The 19,013-nt window shown below is 36.1% G+C and overlaps 2 protein-coding genes across 2 annotated transcripts; one reads left to right on the top strand and one right to left on the bottom strand.

Annotated features, from left to right (window-relative positions):
* The first annotated feature begins 6,021 nt into the window (after window positions 1-6,021).
* Window positions 6,022-14,546, top strand: LOC113347412 (K(+) efflux antiporter 3, chloroplastic-like). The gene is made up of 19 exons (XM_026591060.1): window positions 6,022-6,272; window positions 7,312-7,704; window positions 8,014-8,115; window positions 8,284-8,364; window positions 8,700-8,801; window positions 9,368-9,445; window positions 9,870-9,938; window positions 10,074-10,124; window positions 10,789-10,902; window positions 10,992-11,093; window positions 11,179-11,313; window positions 11,933-12,114; window positions 12,221-12,356; window positions 12,520-12,588; window positions 12,680-12,781; window positions 13,019-13,180; window positions 13,418-13,507; window positions 13,600-13,761; window positions 13,975-14,546. Exons 1-19 carry the CDS (start codon window positions 6,237-6,239, stop codon window positions 14,269-14,271), a joined length of 2,463 nt encoding a protein of 820 aa, XP_026446845.1. The 5' UTR covers window positions 6,022-6,236; the 3' UTR covers window positions 14,272-14,546.
* Window positions 14,547-14,842: 296 nt separating this feature from the next.
* LOC113347411 (ubiquitin-fold modifier-conjugating enzyme 1) lies at window positions 14,843-16,748 on the bottom strand. The gene is made up of 3 exons (XM_026591059.1): window positions 16,260-16,748; window positions 16,097-16,158; window positions 14,843-15,149 (listed from the first exon to the last, which is right to left on the bottom strand). The coding sequence occupies exons 1-3, from the start codon at window positions 16,590-16,592 to the stop codon at window positions 15,020-15,022; spliced, it is 525 nt and encodes a 174-aa protein (XP_026446844.1). The 5' UTR covers window positions 16,593-16,748; the 3' UTR covers window positions 14,843-15,019.
* Between the last annotated feature and the right edge of the window lie 2,265 nt (window positions 16,749-19,013).

The following is a 19,013-nucleotide window of genomic DNA, read 5'->3' as shown; positions in this document are numbered from 1 at the left end:
TATTTTAGGGTGTCCTCACACAGCTCCATCCATATTGACCTTGATCTAGTATATGCTAGTTTGATCTATCCCACCAAATTTTTGTAGACGATCGTGCTCCATTTGTAGGGTTTACATGAGCTAGCATTTCAAGAAATACAGGAGGGAGGTTTTTCTGAGCCTAAGGAAATTTTTGTTCAAGGGTGAGAGTTATTTGTGTTATGTTTCCTGGGTTTGGCTGCTTTTGAAGATATATGAATTCAATCTTGGCTATCCATAAGGACCAAAAAAAGAAGCAAAAAGAAACACTGATAGGGGAGTGTGGCTTTATTTGTAGAATTTGTGCGATTGTTGTGCGCGGGTCAAAATGTTGGGTAGTTTCTGAACTGTGTGTGAGTGATTCGGTAGCCCCATTAGGAGAATGTTCCATGTGGCTATAACAACTTAACAGTGAAGGAGTATGTGGCCAGCAGTTTCAGGATCAAAATGGTAATGTGGAAAAATATTGAGTCGGTGAGGTGAATATGGTTTAAAATTTATAGGTTCGTGAGGCCTTTGTTGCACAAGAAAATCTAAAAATTTTGGGGACATGAAAGTGCAGGAACTTAGTCGTTGGTAAGGTGTTTTGATGCAATTGATCCAATGTGTTGATTAAGCACTCGTATCCGAATATCATGGTGTATCTTCCATACTTGGTGAAAGGTCATATGAGTGTGTCAATAAGGTTGTCTTGGAGAAGGTGGATATTAACGATTCGACGAACTTCGAGGGAATGAAGGAGGTTTAGCTTATCATGGTTCATGTTATGGGTTAGAGAATTGAATATGTGTTTTCTTCTTTCGGAATCTTCATAAGGTTAGGGTTAATGGTTAGAAGTTAAATTATATAAAGGTAAAGAAGACAATCATTTATGTGGTTCAGTCATGAATGACCTACGTCCATTAAGGTTTTAGGTTATTTTCCATTGATGGAGGTTTGGATTTAAAGAGATAAAGTTTTACATGGTTTCTCTCAGTAGAGAGAAAACTCTAGAAATAATAAGTTAGAGAAGAAATGAGAAGATATCTCACTTGTTTTTAAAAGTGGGTTGTTATATTAAATACAAAGTGGTTATCTTAAGGCAGTGAACTATAAAATTAAATTTATGTCCTTAGCTTCCATGCCTTGATTCATGCTGATGATATCATTCAAACTTTCTCGTCAAGTAATCTTTACGACCTAGAATTGATATATGTCATTATCTGGGTATCAATTGATGGAGATCAATCTCATAAGTGGAGATCGAGCTATCGGTTATTGGTATATGTTGTATTTTGTCAGGATCAAGAATTCCCAAACCATTAAATAGTAGTGATTAGTTTTTGAATTTGAAGATTAAAACCTTTTGAAGTAATGCTCGGTTGAACCCCACAAGTTTTGCTATCTCAAGCTTGTTATCAATGTTAGATGATCAAAACTGTTTTTTAGTTTCTAGTCTACTAAGTCAAGGCTCGGACTAAGTTAAAAATTGATAGTTGAGTATGAGACATCACCCCTGATGACTGAAGATCTACGAAGACATTTGAAGAACTTCTATATCAGGTATGTGAAGACTGAACTATTCTATTTTACTCACTAACTTATCATTCTATCTATTGAGACTGTCGTATGACTTCTAGTAGATTTACAAAAGAGAAATTTTGAGTCAAGCTTGTATCGTTAAACATGTCGAAATATGATTCTAGCATAGATGTTCAAAGGTCATTAACAATATTAGTTTGAAACAATTTATTGTTTGAGAATTAATTTGTGGACTAACTGAAAATCGGCAAATATAAGTGATTTTGTCATTTGGGAATGTTTCAAACATCATAAGAGATTAATTTATGAACTTTTGATATTTATGTTTAGGGTAGGTTGGAAAACCAGTTGCAAGTCATGGATATCTGATTTCAGTAATACAGGGAAGGTTGGCGAACCAGTTCGCAAACCACAAGTTCAGTTGGCACGAACCATGGGAACTAATTTTTTTGGTGTTGGTATAAAAGGCTTAAGGTTGGCGAATCTGGTTGGTGAACTGTGTCCATCTAAGTTTATAAACCAAGTACGGTTGGTGAACCCAGTTCGCGAACAATGTACATCTGAGTTCTCGAGCCGAGTAAGGGTTGGCGAACCCGGTTCACGAACCGTAGCTCCTTGACTCGTGACTAGATTTATGGTTCACGAACCGTCCCACCAATTGTGCCAGTAAAATCTAGTAGATGCTCAAGGAGTTATTTTTTAAATATGTTTAACATTGCTATGACTCTCTTAAACACTCCTAAGACTTCATTGATCACTTAAACATTGCATCATGATTAAAATTTTAGGTGCTTTAATGAATATCAATTTTCTTATTGTTCACATGGCATATTTGCCAAACCATAGTAACGCAACTCCTATTTGGATTGAAAAAGGGAGCTGGATTCACGTCAAATAACGCGTTCTTCACAATATAATACTAGTCTATTACTAGCATGAAAAGTCAAAGTTAAATAGTTCCCAATATCTGGTATAAAAACAAACAGTAGCAGCAAAGCAAGTAAACTAAATACTATTTTTAACCAGTCATTATACATGACCTAAAGTGTTTGCTTGATTCTCAAGTTATCTTAGCTTGAATTCTAAGCAACCCTCAGTCTTGAAAATCAATAAATAGAGATGCTCTTTCAACTGGAAAATTTAATCCCTGACACTTTGTGTCCTAGTTGATAGCTAGAGTCGTCCTCTATGAACATATGTTTCCTCTAGGAAACATAATTAGGTATAAGACTAAAGACTTCTCTTTGGGGTTCGTGAAGCTAGGTACGACTATCTGTACCTTCATAGTTCGTGTATCCTGATCTTTCTTTTCTGTTATCGAGGTTTTCATATTCTCTTTCAGGCAAGATAAATAGAAATCGCAAAGTTCTCTTCGTCTCAGACTTTGTGATTCCTCAAGATAGATATCTGAAAATTGATCTTAAGTGATCTTTTGAAGATTGTTCTTGAGAGGTGGTTAAGAATCTAGGATGCACTTTAGGATTCGTAAGTTCCGGATTTGTGAGGTTTGCTGGCTTGTATATTGCAAACAAATTTCCACATCTTAATATCTCGATCTAAATGAAAATCAAATAGGCTTATTTGTTAGAGGAAGATTGGTATTAAAAGTCTTCACTGAGGCTGGAACATCTCTTAGGTTGTAAAGAACCTCATCTAAGGGAATCAAGTATGTAGAGCCTGGCGAGGTTTAAATGACGTAAGAACCGCGATTATAACTAAATTGCTTGAAGGGTTGCTTCGGTCTCATATACATTCCAGTCCGAAGTCTGATAGTAGGATAATATCTGAAGTTGGTTAATACAACTAAGTATTCAAATCCGGACGAGGTCCCAGGTTTTTCTACAATTGCGGTTTCCGCGTAAACAAAACTTCCAGTGTCTTGTGTTTTTCCTTTTCCTCATTATATTGTTTATCTTTATAATTGGGTTTACGCAAGTTGTACGTATTTAATCTTATTAGATACGTCCATCTAATTATAATCGATTACGAGTCTTGTTGTAGAATTTGTATCTTGAAACATATATAACAAGTTTAATTACTTGGCAAAATTCCAATTGGATTATTTGGATACGACTAGATTGATCTTGGATATTGATTTTTGATATCGTCCACGTACTCTTCTTAAAATAAGGTTCACGGGATCATTGTCTTATATAAACTGATTGAGAAGAGGTATAGATATAAACTTTATTTACATATTGTCAAGGATCATTAAGTTGGTCTACTTGGAATTGTATTAGGTATTTTCCATGTAGGTTGCCGAACGAAAAAGTTGGTGGTATTTTTAATACCTACGCATTTTCAAAACCAATTTATAACCCAACCCAATGACGAACAAGAACCTTAAATATTAATTAAAATACAGAAAATGAGTAGATTCTCTATGGAAGAATAAAGTTGGTACTTTAAATTAAAAATCATCCTAAATTATTTTTGCATTTAAATATTGCCTAAAAAAATTTAGATAACCACCTGTTTTAAGAATATACTCCCTCCCTCCCACTATTAAGTGACCTATTTACTTTTAGATTTTGTCTCACTATTAAGTGACATATATCACTAAACAAGGAGATATTTCTAAATTATCCTTTTAATTGATTATAAGAAATATAAGAAATATGCATAATTTGATAGGCATGTTTATATTCGTTACATAGGTGTTTTAAAATGCTTTTCAATGGTATGAAGTTTGCGAACATCCTTGGTGTAGTTTGAGAGATAAATCATTTCAAAATTTCGCTAGTTATTATCCATAAGCGTATAATTGTAAAAAATGCTTAAATATACTCTTTTCCCTTGCTTGCCTTAAAATTGTGCAAACTTGAACTAGGTCACTTAATAGCGGGACGGTGGGAGTATATATGAGAAAATAAACGTCTAACGTAAGGATAACGATTGTATTTTATAGTGTTTCTTTCTTTAGATTTGTTCGTGGTTTGTTATCTTGGATACAAGTGCATCGGCGATTCAACGTGGCCAAGATCAAGTACCCCTTCAACAGAAAAATGGATCTTGGGAGTGTTTATATGTTGAGCTAGTTTACTCTCTTGGATTGGTTCTTCACGAAACACTTCATAAAATTCATGTTCCAAAGGTGTTGGTTCCACAAAAACTTGCAATTGTGAGTTGTTTTCATTGACTGAAGATTCAAGATATGCTCCTTGTTGTAGTTGAGCTAAAGATTCAGCAGCATTAATTCTCTCTTCACAATCATCCTCCATTTTCACCAAGATAATTTCCCTCTCAAATTTTCTTTCCCTCCTTCTACTCTCACCCAAACACAAATAATAACACATACTAATCATTTATCAAAAATCTTAAGATTTTACTAATTATTATTAATCACTAATCCTGATTAGAGAGGAGTAGATTAGTAATTACATAAAATACTTAGATAAGGGATGACCCTGATTTGATATTTGGATCCTGTTTTTGTCTTTTTCATATATCCCTCAATCGCGCGTTCTTCAAAAGATAAAGGATTTTATTTCGGGGATACTTTATATTAGGAAGTTATATAAACTAAATTGATTCCCGATTGTGGATTAACTTCCCGATTATAAAGTTATCTACCTTTGACCATTAAAAAAAAGGAGATAAGGGATGTCTAAATTTTACGTTTGGGTGACCATTTTTTGTCTTTTGTGTTGCCCCTAATTCTTTTGGGGTCGCCCTTAAAAATGCTAGGAAAAAAATAGGTGTATTCCTAGATGTATAACACCTTTATCTACTACTTTGGAAATGGGTTATTAAAGTAAGATTGGTAGATTGTGAGGTTTAATATTTTGGAATGCATTCATTTTCTACAGGTATGTAGAGATTTGTAAAAGAAACAAACCACCAAAATACTAGCATCTTATACAATTTGGTTTTTATTCACATAAAAAGAACCTTTAAATAGTGAAATAGCGTGAGAATAAAAGTGTGAAACGATCTCTCTCAATAAATATAATGTAATTCTCACATTATCTCATGAGAGATTTGAAGTTAATATTTTAGGTATATGTTCCTCTTACAAAACTCTATATACTTATCAACAATGGGCATATTTCGAGACATATAACACTAACATCTACTACTTCGAAAATCATTTTTGATAAGTACAATATTGATCTTTGTGAGAATAGCATATCGTATAATATTAACTTCAAATCGATCGCAGTTTAGATGTTAATTCTCAAAAAAAACACATTCCAAATAGTGATAGTGTGAGAATAAAAGTGAGTGAAACTCCCTCTTTAAATTTTTAATTTTTGTTTTTGAAGCATTTAAATTTTTAATAACATGGTCGTTATCACATTATCCGCAAAAGAATAACAGGCGCCCATTTTCATTGGACGTTAAACTCAACACAGTTTTCTCTGGAAGAAAAAAACAAAATAAAGTCTGTTCGAATTTTCTCCACGCAAGCTTCCCAAGTCTTAACGTTTCTCTCAAACAACACTAAAAACATGTGGTCTACTCTCTCCCTTCTCTTCCACCCATACAAATTTGAATATACATATTACAATTCTACCGATTTCATCCTCTTTTTGTTTTAGGGTATTCAAACAAGGAACAAATGCTCTTCATTTTTCCTTGAAAAATGAAATATTGTAGCTTCAGTAATAAACAATTCGATTCTGAAGTAGTTGTTTCTAATCAGTGATTATATTCAGTCCATTCGAGGATTTGGCAACAACATATTGCTTGGAGCTATGGCAGCTTCATTGGCTTCTCCACAATTTCTTGAGGTAAATTTTCAACTTCTTTGTAAAGGATCATTGATTTTCTTCTATTGTTTTAAGTTCACTTCTTGAATACTTGGATTAGCTCAGGTTATGTCTGTGGAGGGGTTGAGCAATACTTCTTTACTGTGTTTTGGTGTCTGAAAAAATCTCAGTCTAGTATGTAGATATGTCAAATGTGGTACAGGAAATCATAAACTAAGGTGTTGTATGTAGAGTCTAATGTGCGGAAGCTTTGCTAACAACTCTTGACAATGAGTAGAGATTAGGGAAGAATTTCGGCACAGCAACAGTTTATTTAACTCATTGCAAAATTTCTATTGCATACTTAAGCTCCAGACACACTTGCTCACTAAACACTCGTGCATTCCACTCTCTCACACCACCACTTTCACTTACACAACTCAGGGTGAGGAAAGCTATTGGATCTCACTCTTACTTGACGAGGAGTCAACTCTACTTGATGCTTGAGTGATAACAAATGAGAACATTTCCCTATAGTCTTAACCGAATAAGAACTATTGAGAGAACCGATTTCCCAAGGCTAGATATTTCCAGCTCCTAACCTGCCTTTGCACTCTAATAATTCTTGAGATTTACTAACCCGGCTTAGATTTTGTTGGCTTCTCTTAATTGGTGTTGCATCTCAATATTGTACAACCAGAGTTGAGAATAGAAAATTCGACATGATGACATTGAGAGCCTATCCTGCTTATAGTGATAGTGGGGCAATTCACTCAAGAGCCAACTGGCTTTGAGTTGGATGGAGACCAACTTTGCAAGCAGCAAAAATGCCATATTAATTTTTGGCAGCAAATCGTGCAGAGCAGGTGGAGTCTATTAGCTTATTAATGTATTTGGTATTGACAATGTAAGTGAAGGAGGCAGGTAGTACTAATTCATGGTAGCTGTATTCTTATGTAACCTGTACATACATATGGATTTACTTTGTCCCGCAAGAAATTTGATATGATATTGTTTTCCATGTTATTCCCCGTGCTTCAGGACATATCTGTTCTTACAAATGCTGATTTATATCTTGCAGGGGCATGCCACTATGGATCAAATTAGCTTGACGAGGAAATACCCTAAGGCCTTTTCAAGTTCGAGCAGGCATTCCTTTTATGTCCAATCTTCTTATAACCAGCAAGTTGGTCATCTGTCGTACAAAATAAACAACAGAAAGAATCATTCCTCATTTATCCCAGGGAGTAGCTCTGGGGGCATAGCATTTTTAACTCCATATGTTTTTGGTAGGAGAGGTAGTTATAGTTGCCGACGCCTTAAAAAGGTCCAGAAGGAAAAATTCAAGATATGTGCTCAATATGATGTCGCCAGTGCTGTTGATGTCATTAATGATTTAGGATTCGACACTTTAACGTTCCTGGGCGTGACTGTTCTGATTGTTCCTGCATTCAAGCTCATTAAATCTAGCCCCGTAAGCCAGCTTTAACCTTTCCAAATTTTTTCTTTGTGTTTTTCTTGTAACTATGAGCAGACACTTCACACTGGTATGTGCTCTTGAATTGTCTTACATGGTTTGTTCATGTGCATGATCCATCATCATCAATATAACCCACACAATATTACCCAATCTTAGTTTCTGGTCCGTCAAAATTCGGTTACACGTATACAGCGTTTCGGCCCCTTAAATCATCCATCACAATTTCAAATTATCATGGTTTGAAGTTGTAAGTTCTGTTTATAATTGCACATCCCTCAATATATCACTGTTTTTAATTTGCAGATTCTTGGTTTCTTTTTTGCTGGAGTTGTGTTGAATCAGTTTGGCTTAATTAGAAACCTCACAGATGTCAAGGTTCTTTCAGAATGGGGAATTCTTTTCCTGGTGAGTTAAAGTTCTTTCATAGTTTTTACCCTTACATGGTTTAATCTTTTGTGGATCTCTTCATTTCGAAAACTAAACCTCCTCAAAACGGGATTATCTCCATAATATTCTTCATATTATCAAATCCTATTATGAAGCATGTGAATTTTGTTATGACGTTTTTTTCAGCTATTTGAGATGGGTTTGGAGCTTTCGTTTGCAAGGTTAAAAGCCCTTGCGAAATTTGCCTTTGGGATGGGATTGTCGCAGGTATATCATATCTTAACTACTAATTGTAGTGTGGACTAGAATTATGCACAAGTTGATACTACTGGCCTTGCACGCGTTAGGCCTGTTTCACTTTAGCTCATCTAGATCAGAAATACTGAGAATGCTGCTTGAAGATTGGTTAGATTAACTTGTTGTTGGTTTTCTGAAAAGGTTACCTTGATTTATGTGCTCACAATTTGTTTAAGAATTTTTGCCTTTGAGAGCTTTCGTGTGTATGTGAAGAAATAAGCTAATATCTTCTTCCATCATTTTTTGCGAGTTTCTTAACTTAAAACATTCTCTTATCTCTTTTTTTTTTTACTTTTAATGTGAAGGTTGTCCTGTCTACCCTTGCTTTTACATCATTTGAACTTCCACCAAATGGGGCTATTGGAACACAAATTTTACAGTTTCTATTCCACTCGAGATCGGATCTGGTAAGATAGAACTATCCTCTCTAGAATGATATTTCCCAATTTGTAAAGCATCATAGAACTGGGATCTTTGAATAAGATAACAGCAAGAAGCAAGCAATTCTATAAAGTCTCTTCGGACTAGTTAAAAGTTTTGTAGGTTGGCAGAGGAAAATTATAATGGATGTGTGATATAATCTGCTGAGTTCAGGCAATAAGTGATAGACATACACCTGCGTCAGAGTGTCCATTTTTTGTGCGTGTATTTTTAATATGTATTAATATGAGTTGTCGTGTGAAAGTTGTGAGTTTTTTGGAATATGAATAATAGATACTAGATACCCACCTTGACATCAAACCTCCAAACCATTGGACCAGGTACGGGATCTTTTTATGTTTTCTGCTACTGATGTCGAATGATTAATACTTCTCGAGGACAGGCGTCATCATATGTGGTTAATTAGTTGTCTTAGACAGAAGGTCGTGCATGCTACTGCATTAAGGTGTTGCACCTTAAAATTTCTTTTTTGATAGTTGTGACGAACTATGACACATATTTTTTCACTTACCATGGTTTGTAAAAAATACAGGTCAATATCAGAACAATCGATGAAGCTATAGTGATTGGGGCTGCTCTCTCATTGTCGTCTTCTGCTTTCGTGCTTCAGGTATATAGATTCAGCCAGTGAGATTGATTTTGTAAAGCAATTAATGTTCAGTTTAACTTAGCCCGCTGGCAATGATTTTCGGGATATGAAAGCACTATCAATTTTTCGCTGGAAGGGGAATGACTGCCTTTATGTTTATTCTTATTTCTCTTTATGCATCACCGTGGAAGAAGCAGAAATACCAACTGACAAAATTGAGATTACAATAGATGCCGGTAGATCCAGAGTACTGTATGCATCTTCAACCTTCTGCTTCAGTCAGAAGATCACGACATATTCCTTGATCATGATTATTTTGATCCAAAGTTGTCCATCCATATTAACATAGATATCTTTTCATTCACTTATATTGCAGAGATAGTAATAATGTGAGCAAGATTAGCTGTATCTCTTGTATAGATATCTCACTGTATTCACTTTATAGCTTCTTGCAGAAAGAGGTGAGCTCCCAACAAGATTCGGCTCAGCAACTCTGGGAATACTTTTGCTGCAGGTTCTTGCCAAAATAAATACATTCATTCTTGTTTGTTAATTATATTTCTAGATTGAGTTATGGATGATGCAAAGTGCTGAATTATAAAACAACAAGTCAATGACTGTTTGCGAACCAACTTGTTGATATTTGCAGGATATAGCTGTTGTTCCTCTCTTAGTCATCCTTCCAGTGCTAGAGACTCAGGTATGCAAACTACGTGCTAGTAATGTCACCTAACTGAACTATTGGTGCAGATAGATAGATAGATAGATAGATATATTCAGTGTACATTAACATGAGCATATTATGCCGTTTAGAACTCCATTTCACTTATTCCTCTTCTGTTCTCTTATTTGTAATATTGGTTATTTCATGAGACAGTCTTGTTTAGTAGCAGTTGAACTGTGACCACGTTAGTTCGCAATTTCTAAGTGAGCTTAGTCATCTAATTTGGATTACTAGTTCCTCAAATCTACTTCACCATCGTTCATGATTCCGCTTCCTAGACTTGCCGTTCATCTAGAGCAGCATTATCATCCAAACACATTCTTCTACAGCTTCTAGTTGGTTATGAAACCTCAGCAAACAAATGCACTGTATTTCTTATCCAATATATTTGGTGACCAGAATAGGAGTCTCTCTTCATTTTTCAGGTGTGACCATCAAACCGTTTCTTTTTCACCGAAGTCACCACCAACCCTCAACATAAACATTTTGCAGAATAAAATCTATGTACACTGAGCTATTACTTCTTTGTTATTATTTGATAAAGAACTGAATACCTTTTTGCTCTATGGTACCCCTTGCTTGCTCTTCATATTCGTCAGTTAAACCACACAATCTGATGTTATTTTTTTGGTATATGTAGAATCTGGTAGGGGAAAGCATTTTGCCGCAGCTTGCTGCTGAAAGCTTGAAAGCTTTACTAGGACTTGGTTTGCTTTCTCTTGGAGGGAAATTAGTTCTCCGGCGTATATTTGAAGTTCGTACACCTTACTTAGTTAGCTGCACACATAAACGTTGGTCAAGACTCTTCATACGAGATATTCAGGTCACATTTTTTTATTACAGGTGGTTGCAGAAACAAGGAGCTCAGAAGCTTTTGTTGCTCTCTGTTTGCTTACAGTGGCTGGGACTTCACTTCTTACCCAAAAGTTGGGCTTCAGTGACACGGTTAGCAATATGTTTATCTGGAAGGGAATATAGGATAAACATGTTTACATGTGGAAATAACTTAGAACTGGTTTTCACTGTACAGCTAGGAGCCTTTTTGGCTGGGGCACTTCTAGCAGAGACAAATTTTAGGACGCAGATTGAAGCTGATATAAGACCTTTTAGAGGGTTACTTCTTGGGTTGTTTTTTGTGACAACAGGGACGTCCATTGACACGCAGGTATTATACAACTCCATATGCATGTTGTTATGTGTACAAGATCTCATTTTCTTGTTCTCGTGCATTTTGTTTATGTCTTTATTACAAATTTAGCTATTAAAATGTGAAGAAGTGAGAATCATAAAAGAGAGCATAGGTTATATCGGACTATCCTATCCATATGTGTAGTGAATTGTCCATTTTTCTGCAGCAGCTATAGGGGAGTCGAATATAAACCACCACAAACTTTGAAAGTTTAACACCGTGCCTCTGCATTATCTGTGGTATACTGAAGGGTGACGTATTTCCCTTTTGACATCTTCGGACTTTGAGTCAACTAGGTGCCTCGGACCCTTCGTTTCAGGACTTCCACTTATTAGGATCTACTGTTCAAGTAGATAACTGTCAGCGCATACGAATGTGGAAAATTGTTAATAAAATCCGTTAGATAATACACATGCGCATAAAAGTGGGCCTTTCTGCTACTGATGTGGGAGAAGAAAAAATGTCCTCCAACTCTTCTTTGAGGTTGATTTCATTACAAAACAAAGATTATGCGTAGCGTGTCTTCCTATAAAATGAGCTATATACCTCCCAAACTTAATTAATATGTGTTCTTTCGTGGTTATCTGTGATGCAGGTTCTGATCCGAGAATGGCCAAATATACTTTCGCTCTTGGCAGGTCTGATCGCCATCAAGACATTCATTATAACAGCGCTTGGCCCCCGTTTCGGACTAACTTGGCAAGAAAGTATTCGGACAGGATTACTTCTTTCCCAAGGGGGAGAGTTTGGATTTGTGGTATTCTCGCTGGCAAATAGGTCTGTCAGAAATAAGCAGCAATCCCTGGATAGTAAATGTACTCGCTGATCAATCAATCAATACCAAGTTTTAGTGTGTTTGTCTCATAATTGTTTTATTGTGTAGGCTTGGAGTACTGCCGCTTGAGCTGAACAAATTGCTCATAATTGTCGTTGTCTTGTCAATGGCGTTAACTCCCCTGCTCAATGATCTTGGAAGGAAAGCTTCTGATTTCCTTGATGAGAAGCTTGACGCGAAGGATGTATGTATCTAAAATAACATATATTCAGGAAGCATAATATTTTGGAGAAATCTAGGCTTATCATGTGAAAATTAATACTCACTGCGTTTGAGTTTCCTCATTTTTGTTTCCCCGAACACCAAATTGGTATATACTCTGAGATGCAATTGTTTGGTCTCATCAGAAAGTTGCTGAAGTGGACTTCAATGTTACTGAACCTGTCGTAATTTTAGGATTTGGACAAATGGGTCAGGTACAAAAGTTATTTATGCTAAACTAGCTTGTGAATTTGACTAGTGCTTTTATTTTCCATATTCAAGGCTTTTAATCTTTTTCCCACATAGGTTCTTGCAAATTTCTTATCAACACCATTGGCATCTGAAATGTATGGAGACCTTGTGGGGTGGCCTTACGTAGCTTTTGATATTGATCCTCGAGTGGTTAAGGTGAGAGCAAAAAAATTCTAATAATGCTGTTATCCTTCAAATTTAAATATGATGTTCGAGACTCCATTTTCTTGTTTCCATGAACTTAGATATCTATCCAGTTGAGTTGCATAATGTTGAAACTTGATGTACATGTGTTCTTGTTTTTCTGAAATCCGCATGTTCTTGTATTGCCAACCCATTCTTGGGAGACTACTCTTTTATATTAAGATTTGTATACAAGATTTTCTTGTGCAGAATCAACGGAAAATGGGATTCCCAATCCTATACGGCGATGGATCGCGTCCAGCTGTTTTGCAATCAGCTGGCATTTCTACTCCAAAAGCTGTGATGGTTATGTATACAGGAAAACAAAAGACCGTTGACTCTGTTCAAAGAATTCGCCTTGCCTTCCCAGCGGTACTGGAAACTCTTTTTGTTGCCCAGAGCTACATACTTATTAGAGGCCAGTTAATTACAATGCTTAATGCTTTCTTGAAGTAAGATTAATTCTAGATAAGCAAACTGAAGGTGTAAAGGCCTTAGAAACCCCATTGTAAAATAGCATTATCTCAGGACAGCTTGTGTCAACCTGTGAGGTCTGCAGTTATCTATTGAAAAGTGAAAACACTTATAATTTCTCTAAAATTGAAACAGATCCCAATATATGCCAGAGCACAGGATTCTGCGCATCTCATAGAATTGAAGAAAGCAGGTGCAACAGACGCCATTCTCGAAAATGCAGAGGTAGCAAACAAATCTGTCTTTCCTTTCTTCTTGGTGGTTCTTAAGCTTGTTAATTCTCTCTTCACTGCATATTAACTGATTTATGTTTCCAGACCAGTCTCCAACTGGGATCTAAATTATTGAAAGGGCTCGGCATCATGTCAGATGACGTGAACTTTTTGAGTAACATTGTTCGAGATTCCATGGAACTTCAAGCTCAAGACGATTTGAGCCGAGATGTTGACCGAGAATTTGGTGTCATGAAGCCTATACAGGTAATTGTGTGACGAACGAGTCAAATTTTTGATTGTACAGTAATTACAACTATAGAAAACCTATAATTGCAACTTCTGAGGAATCACCATCTGCAAATGAAGTCATTTTCTAGGAAAAGTTCCATATACTTAGTAAACAATGACGACTATCTTTCAGTTGTATATTTTTTAGAACGATACTAACCGGAGAAGGCACTGTTTGATTTGTATCAGGTAAGAGTTACGGACTTGATGGGTTCCAGAACAACTAACTCATCAATCCCGCTTAAAAAAGGAACACAGAAGCAGCAGAACCAAGAACAGACGGAGACAGAGCCACCTTACATTTCAGATGAACCATCAGACATACGGGCCATGTCTGGTCTAACTTACCCTAAATCTATTACAGATGTATCTGAGGATGCTGAAGATGGAAAAGGTGTAACATACTGTGAGTTGGATGTAGATGACGGTGCGTCTAACAAAGATAAAGAAGAAAATAAAATACCAACCACAATTGATCGATCTTAGGATCTTTGTTGTATTTTTCCAGTAAACAAAATTATTTGGTACATAAATGTTTTTGTTTTACAGGGCTATCAACAGTTTTAGGAAGATCCTAAATGAGTTTATTTTGTTGTTTCTGTAGTAAATGGGCACCGGAATGAGTTTATTTTGTTTCTGTTGTAAATGGGCACCGGAAGTTGCTGATAGAGTTTGTAACTTGGACGTGGCCATACATTTGTACATTCTTCTGTATATTTATTGATGAAATAAATTAACTGATCCGATCATTTGCATTTTTATGCCAAACCCAGAGCAAGAACCCTGCATCATGATGACTGGTTATCATGTTTTGCTTGCAGTAAGAATTGTAAGGCTAATAAAACCCAGGGGCCACTGAAAACGGTAGCAATTTTGTGATAAGAAAAGAAATTTCTAGGCATCAAGGCAACTAATGGACATCGAGTTTTGTGATAACAAAATGCGCAGGTACTATATGGATTGTGTTCAAGACTAGGTGCAACCAAAGATGCATTCCCAGCTGACTTCTATGAAATACCCATATGCAACCTAAAAATCAGCAACTCGGCGATGAATGTAAGAAGAGTAAAAAGTCTAAAAAGACATTACTTTGGAATACTGGCTTAATACATAATATTGTTTCAAAGGGAGATAGATCCCGATAATGCACATCGACATTTATTTATTTCTCATGTAGGTAAAGGGACTTTTTAAGTTGATTGTGATCATTGCAGTTTTAGTACCAGACGAAATACTATGATTCACCAGAGGATGAAGCATCATCCTTGTGCTTGATCATGCCAGAGTCGACGAGTATAGGAATCTCTGCTGCAAGCCACGGAGCAAGACCTAGACAAAGAGCATGTGCAATACCAAACCGAGGACTGCAAAGAAGAAAGAATCTGATATCAAATGGATGATCAAGGAGGGAATGCCATATGTAGAAAATGAAAACCAATACAATACCATGGTCAATAGAAAATAAGCTTTCAAGTCTGAACCTAGATGTCATTTAAACTATGCATGAGTGAAGGGTATTTTTCTTGATAACGAAAAAATATTACGTACTCATCCAACATATGCTTTGCCCAGGATAACAGACAGCGCAGATGCAAGATTAAGAAGAGAAAAATGGATCGACATTCTAACATTCTATGATAGCAATGTAAAAGAAATCACACAACAATAGGTTCCCTTGACCCCTAGTCATTGTGGTGGGTTTCTGAGATCCTACACATCCTTTCAGGGGTATGAAGCTCAAGCTAGAGCACCATGTGCGTTTGTGATTTATGCAAGACACTTCTCCTACAGTTTACCTCTCATTTTCCTTCTACGGAGTCCTAGGTTTTTGTCTGTTACGCTATTCCAAATCATAATGTAGAGGTATCCACAAAACACTGCAATTTAACCAACTTACCAACAACCGATCAAATGAACTTTCCTCCAACATCACAATCCTACAGAATCAGACTGACATCTAAATCATTCAGAATCTAGAAATTTCGTGAAAGTATATTTCCCATCTAATAATTGAATTAGTATACCAATTCAGAGTCCCAAATTTCATCCAGCCAAACTAGAGGATTAAAAAATAAAAAACACTATCACTTCTACTGCTAGGCAATCTCAAACAAGCTTGAGGTCAAACTATTACAGCAACAAAGAATTGCAGCATCAGAAAACAAGAAATTCAACATGTCATTAAACAAAAATACTTCAAAACGCAACAAATTCACAAACAAACTGAGAACTTAAGAGTAAAACCATCCAATTCAAAAACAACAACCTTCATGCACTAGGGGAACCAAGTAATTAAGATAATCCCACTCACCAATTTTTTGCCCAAAGTGGCTTGAAGTGAACAGTCAAACAAATCTTACCACCTCTATACATCTGAAGATATAGGAAAAAAACCCAGAAAATTAGATAACAAAAAAAAACAAAAAAAAAACAAAGAATTCAACAAAGTGCGAGAGACATGGAGTCATTATTACCTTGTGGGTTTTTCCATCAAGTTGCGGAAGTTCAAGTTCAGGAGCGGTAGATGGATAAGTAACAGGAATATCAAATTGAAGATCAAATTCATATTTCAACAGATTATGAACATACCAACATTTACCAACCCATCTTGTCCCTTCAGGATTAGCAGCTGAAATCCTAAACCAATCATTATCATTAGATTTATTCATACCTGTATATGCTATCAATGATTTGTATTCTTCTTTCAATCTTGCTGTCCAAGCTGCTCCATCTCTTGGACCTGCTTTTGTTGTCAATAGAGGGATTTTTGTCAGTGCTGATTTCGTATTTGGATCCCATCCTTCCATTTTCTTCTTCTTCTTCCCTTGGTTGGTTGTCTCTCTTTCCCCTTCTGCAGCACAATTATAAAACCCTAGCCTAATTGAGAATCACCCTAGCCTAATTGAGAATCTTCAAAAAGAGAGAGATGGGGCATGGGATTATGTTCTTTTGGCAAGTTGATGCTTCCGCGTCTGACTAGTCAATTGCGAATACATTCTCTTCCAAAGGGCTTTTAACAGCCCATAGGGTCCGAATCTGGAAGCACTCACACGGGCTAAACACATGACACAACAAGCCGCAATAGTTTCGACTATTAAAAATAAAAAAGTCCAAAGTTAGTTTCGGTATACAGAAACAGAAAAGCTAGATACACTTCGGGCTTATCCCTAAGAATACACCGAGCAGAAACAAAAATAGCTGGACCCACCTAACCTCTACCCATCCCAATGTTTAGAGTTTGACAAGGAGCATATAGATGCCCTTTCGGTGACCTTTCCGATGTGTTCCTCGGCGTGTCTAGCACCTCTCATACAAAAATGACTTCAATTGGTATAAACTTTTGTGAAGCAATACTCCTAACTGGATATTGTTTCGGAATATTAATTTCCGCTTCTGGTATCTTAATACTCCTAATTGGATAGCGCTTAGAAAGTTAAATTCTAGAAATAAAAAACCAAAAATTAATTTAGGGCCACATTTTTTTTTTTTTGATGCAAAACACCACTCATTACTTAAGTTGATTTAACTTAAGCTGACACTTTGATTGATCATCCCTGATAATTTTACTTAATTTTTCAGGCATGTTACAACTGTAATCAAAAGAAGCTCTGTCAGCTCTAGATGTTTTAGCTATTACATGGGCAGCATTGTTAGTTGTTCTTTTAACATGGTTTACATTAAAACAAGAAACAGAAGATGACATATGCCTTATTTCATTTATAATTCCTTGGATAATCCACTGAACTGAAGGATTGGCATTCTTGATAGAACTAATTACATTCAAACTGTCACTTTCTAAAGTCACTTCTGCACTCTCTAGCCCATAGTATTGCTTCCTTCATGGCTAGACATTCAGCTCGTTCTGGATCTATTCCTCCGTTGAAGTATTTGCCCCTGATGCCCCAGCATTTACCTTTTGAATCACGAATTATCAGACCAATTCCAAAGTTTGAGGTAATATAATCAAAAGAAGCATCCGTGTTAATCTTAAATTCTTGAGCTGGTGGGGGAGACCAAGGCTGACACAATTTCTGCTGCATCAAAGAGTTCTCCACATCACATTAGTTTACCATGTTTTTTTAATAGAATGAACTGTGAAGAGCAGATTTTTGTTTTCAAAAACTTTTGAACATCTATTCTTCCATAGAAACCAAGCAGTAACCATAAGAGTTAAAATCCAGTAATTCCTATCCACTGAATTTGAATTAGGAAAGGCATGAAACCGGCTAGATATCCAGTCTGTAACTTCAGTCTGCTGGTTTTGTAACACTGATACATTGACATTCAAAGCTAACCAAACCGACCGAGAATGATCACATTCAATTAGCATATGTTGAAGTGTTTCTTCTGCTTGATGGCATCCAGGACACAAGGTTTCTATGTTGCTTTTATAACTGCTGAGTTTAACTCTAGTAAGCACAACATTACTAAGGCATTTCCAAATGAATAACTTGACTTTATGTGGAGCTTTTGATTTCCGCGACTGTCGCCAGTTAACATTAGAATCATTTATCCTTCTTTGATCTGCCCTAGTTGTCAGATTTGTTAAAGCTTTATAAGTTTTTTTAATTAAAAATTCCCTATTCCTACTTGGTTCCCAAAGGAGCTTGTCTATACCATATTGAACTAGATGCATTCTTAGTATTGCTTCTGTTGTTTCTGCTGTAAAAAGATCTTGAACCAGTTGAGAATTCCACCTTCTTGGATGTTCCAACATTAAGTCAGACACATAAACTATTTTAGCTGGTTCTTGCAAAGTATCATTTGGTTTTGGAGGAGTATCTAAGCCGATAACCCATTTATCAAACCAAACCAAATTTTTAGTTCCACCCCTAACATCCCATCTATGAAACTTTCTCACATAGTGGAGCCCAACTTCTAGACCTTTCCAGATCCACGAGGAGTTGTAAGGGGACTCTTGAAGATGAAGAAAGCTACAATATGGAGAGTAATTAGCTTTCATTATTTGTATCCAAGGTTTGTCCTCCTCTGTGTATAGTCTCCAGGCCAACTTAGTAATTAAAGCAATGTTAAATGTCTCTAAGTTCCTAAAACCCAATCCACATTCAGTTTTAGAACTACAAAGAGAATTCCATGCTACCATATTCAAACCCACCTAAAATATATGTATTGTAAATTATCCCTCCTTGGAAAAAAAAAATTCTGGCTCCGTCAAACCTTTATTAGATTTATGACCCCATCAAAATCTTCTTTGAGTTGAGTCTAAC

The sequence above is a fragment of the Papaver somniferum genome, chromosome 2 (assembly GCF_003573695.1).
Source record: "Papaver somniferum cultivar HN1 chromosome 2, ASM357369v1, whole genome shotgun sequence".
NCBI classification, from domain to species: Eukaryota; Viridiplantae; Streptophyta; class Magnoliopsida; order Ranunculales; family Papaveraceae; genus Papaver; species Papaver somniferum.
The sequence above is the reverse complement of the archived record's forward strand: the minus strand, read 5'-3'. Positions and strand labels throughout refer to the sequence as shown.

Excerpts from the sequence above, each read along its gene's own strand:
- LOC113347412 (XM_026591060.1), top strand. The coding sequence starts at position 6,237 with ATGGCAGCTTCATTGGCTTCTCCACAATTTCTTGAG. Across the intron at positions 7,705-8,013 it reads AGCTCATTAAATCTAGCCCC|ATTCTTGGTTTCTTTTTTGC; the intron begins GTAAGCCAGCTT and ends TTTAATTTGCAG. Across the intron at positions 9,446-9,869 it reads CTTCTGCTTTCGTGCTTCAG|CTTCTTGCAGAAAGAGGTGA; the intron begins GTATATAGATTC and ends TTCACTTTATAG.
- LOC113347411 (XM_026591059.1), bottom strand. The coding sequence starts at position 16,592 with ATGGAAGGATGGGATCCAAATACGAAATCAGCACTGACAAAAATCCCT. Across the intron at positions 16,159-16,259 it reads TTGATGGAAAAACCCACAAG|ATGTATAGAGGTGGTAAGAT; the intron begins GTAATAATGACT and ends CTATATCTTCAG. Across the intron at positions 15,150-16,096 it reads CCACTTTGGGCAAAAAATTG|TCCTCGGTTTGGTATTGCAC; the intron begins GTGAGTGGGATT and ends TCTTCTTTGCAG.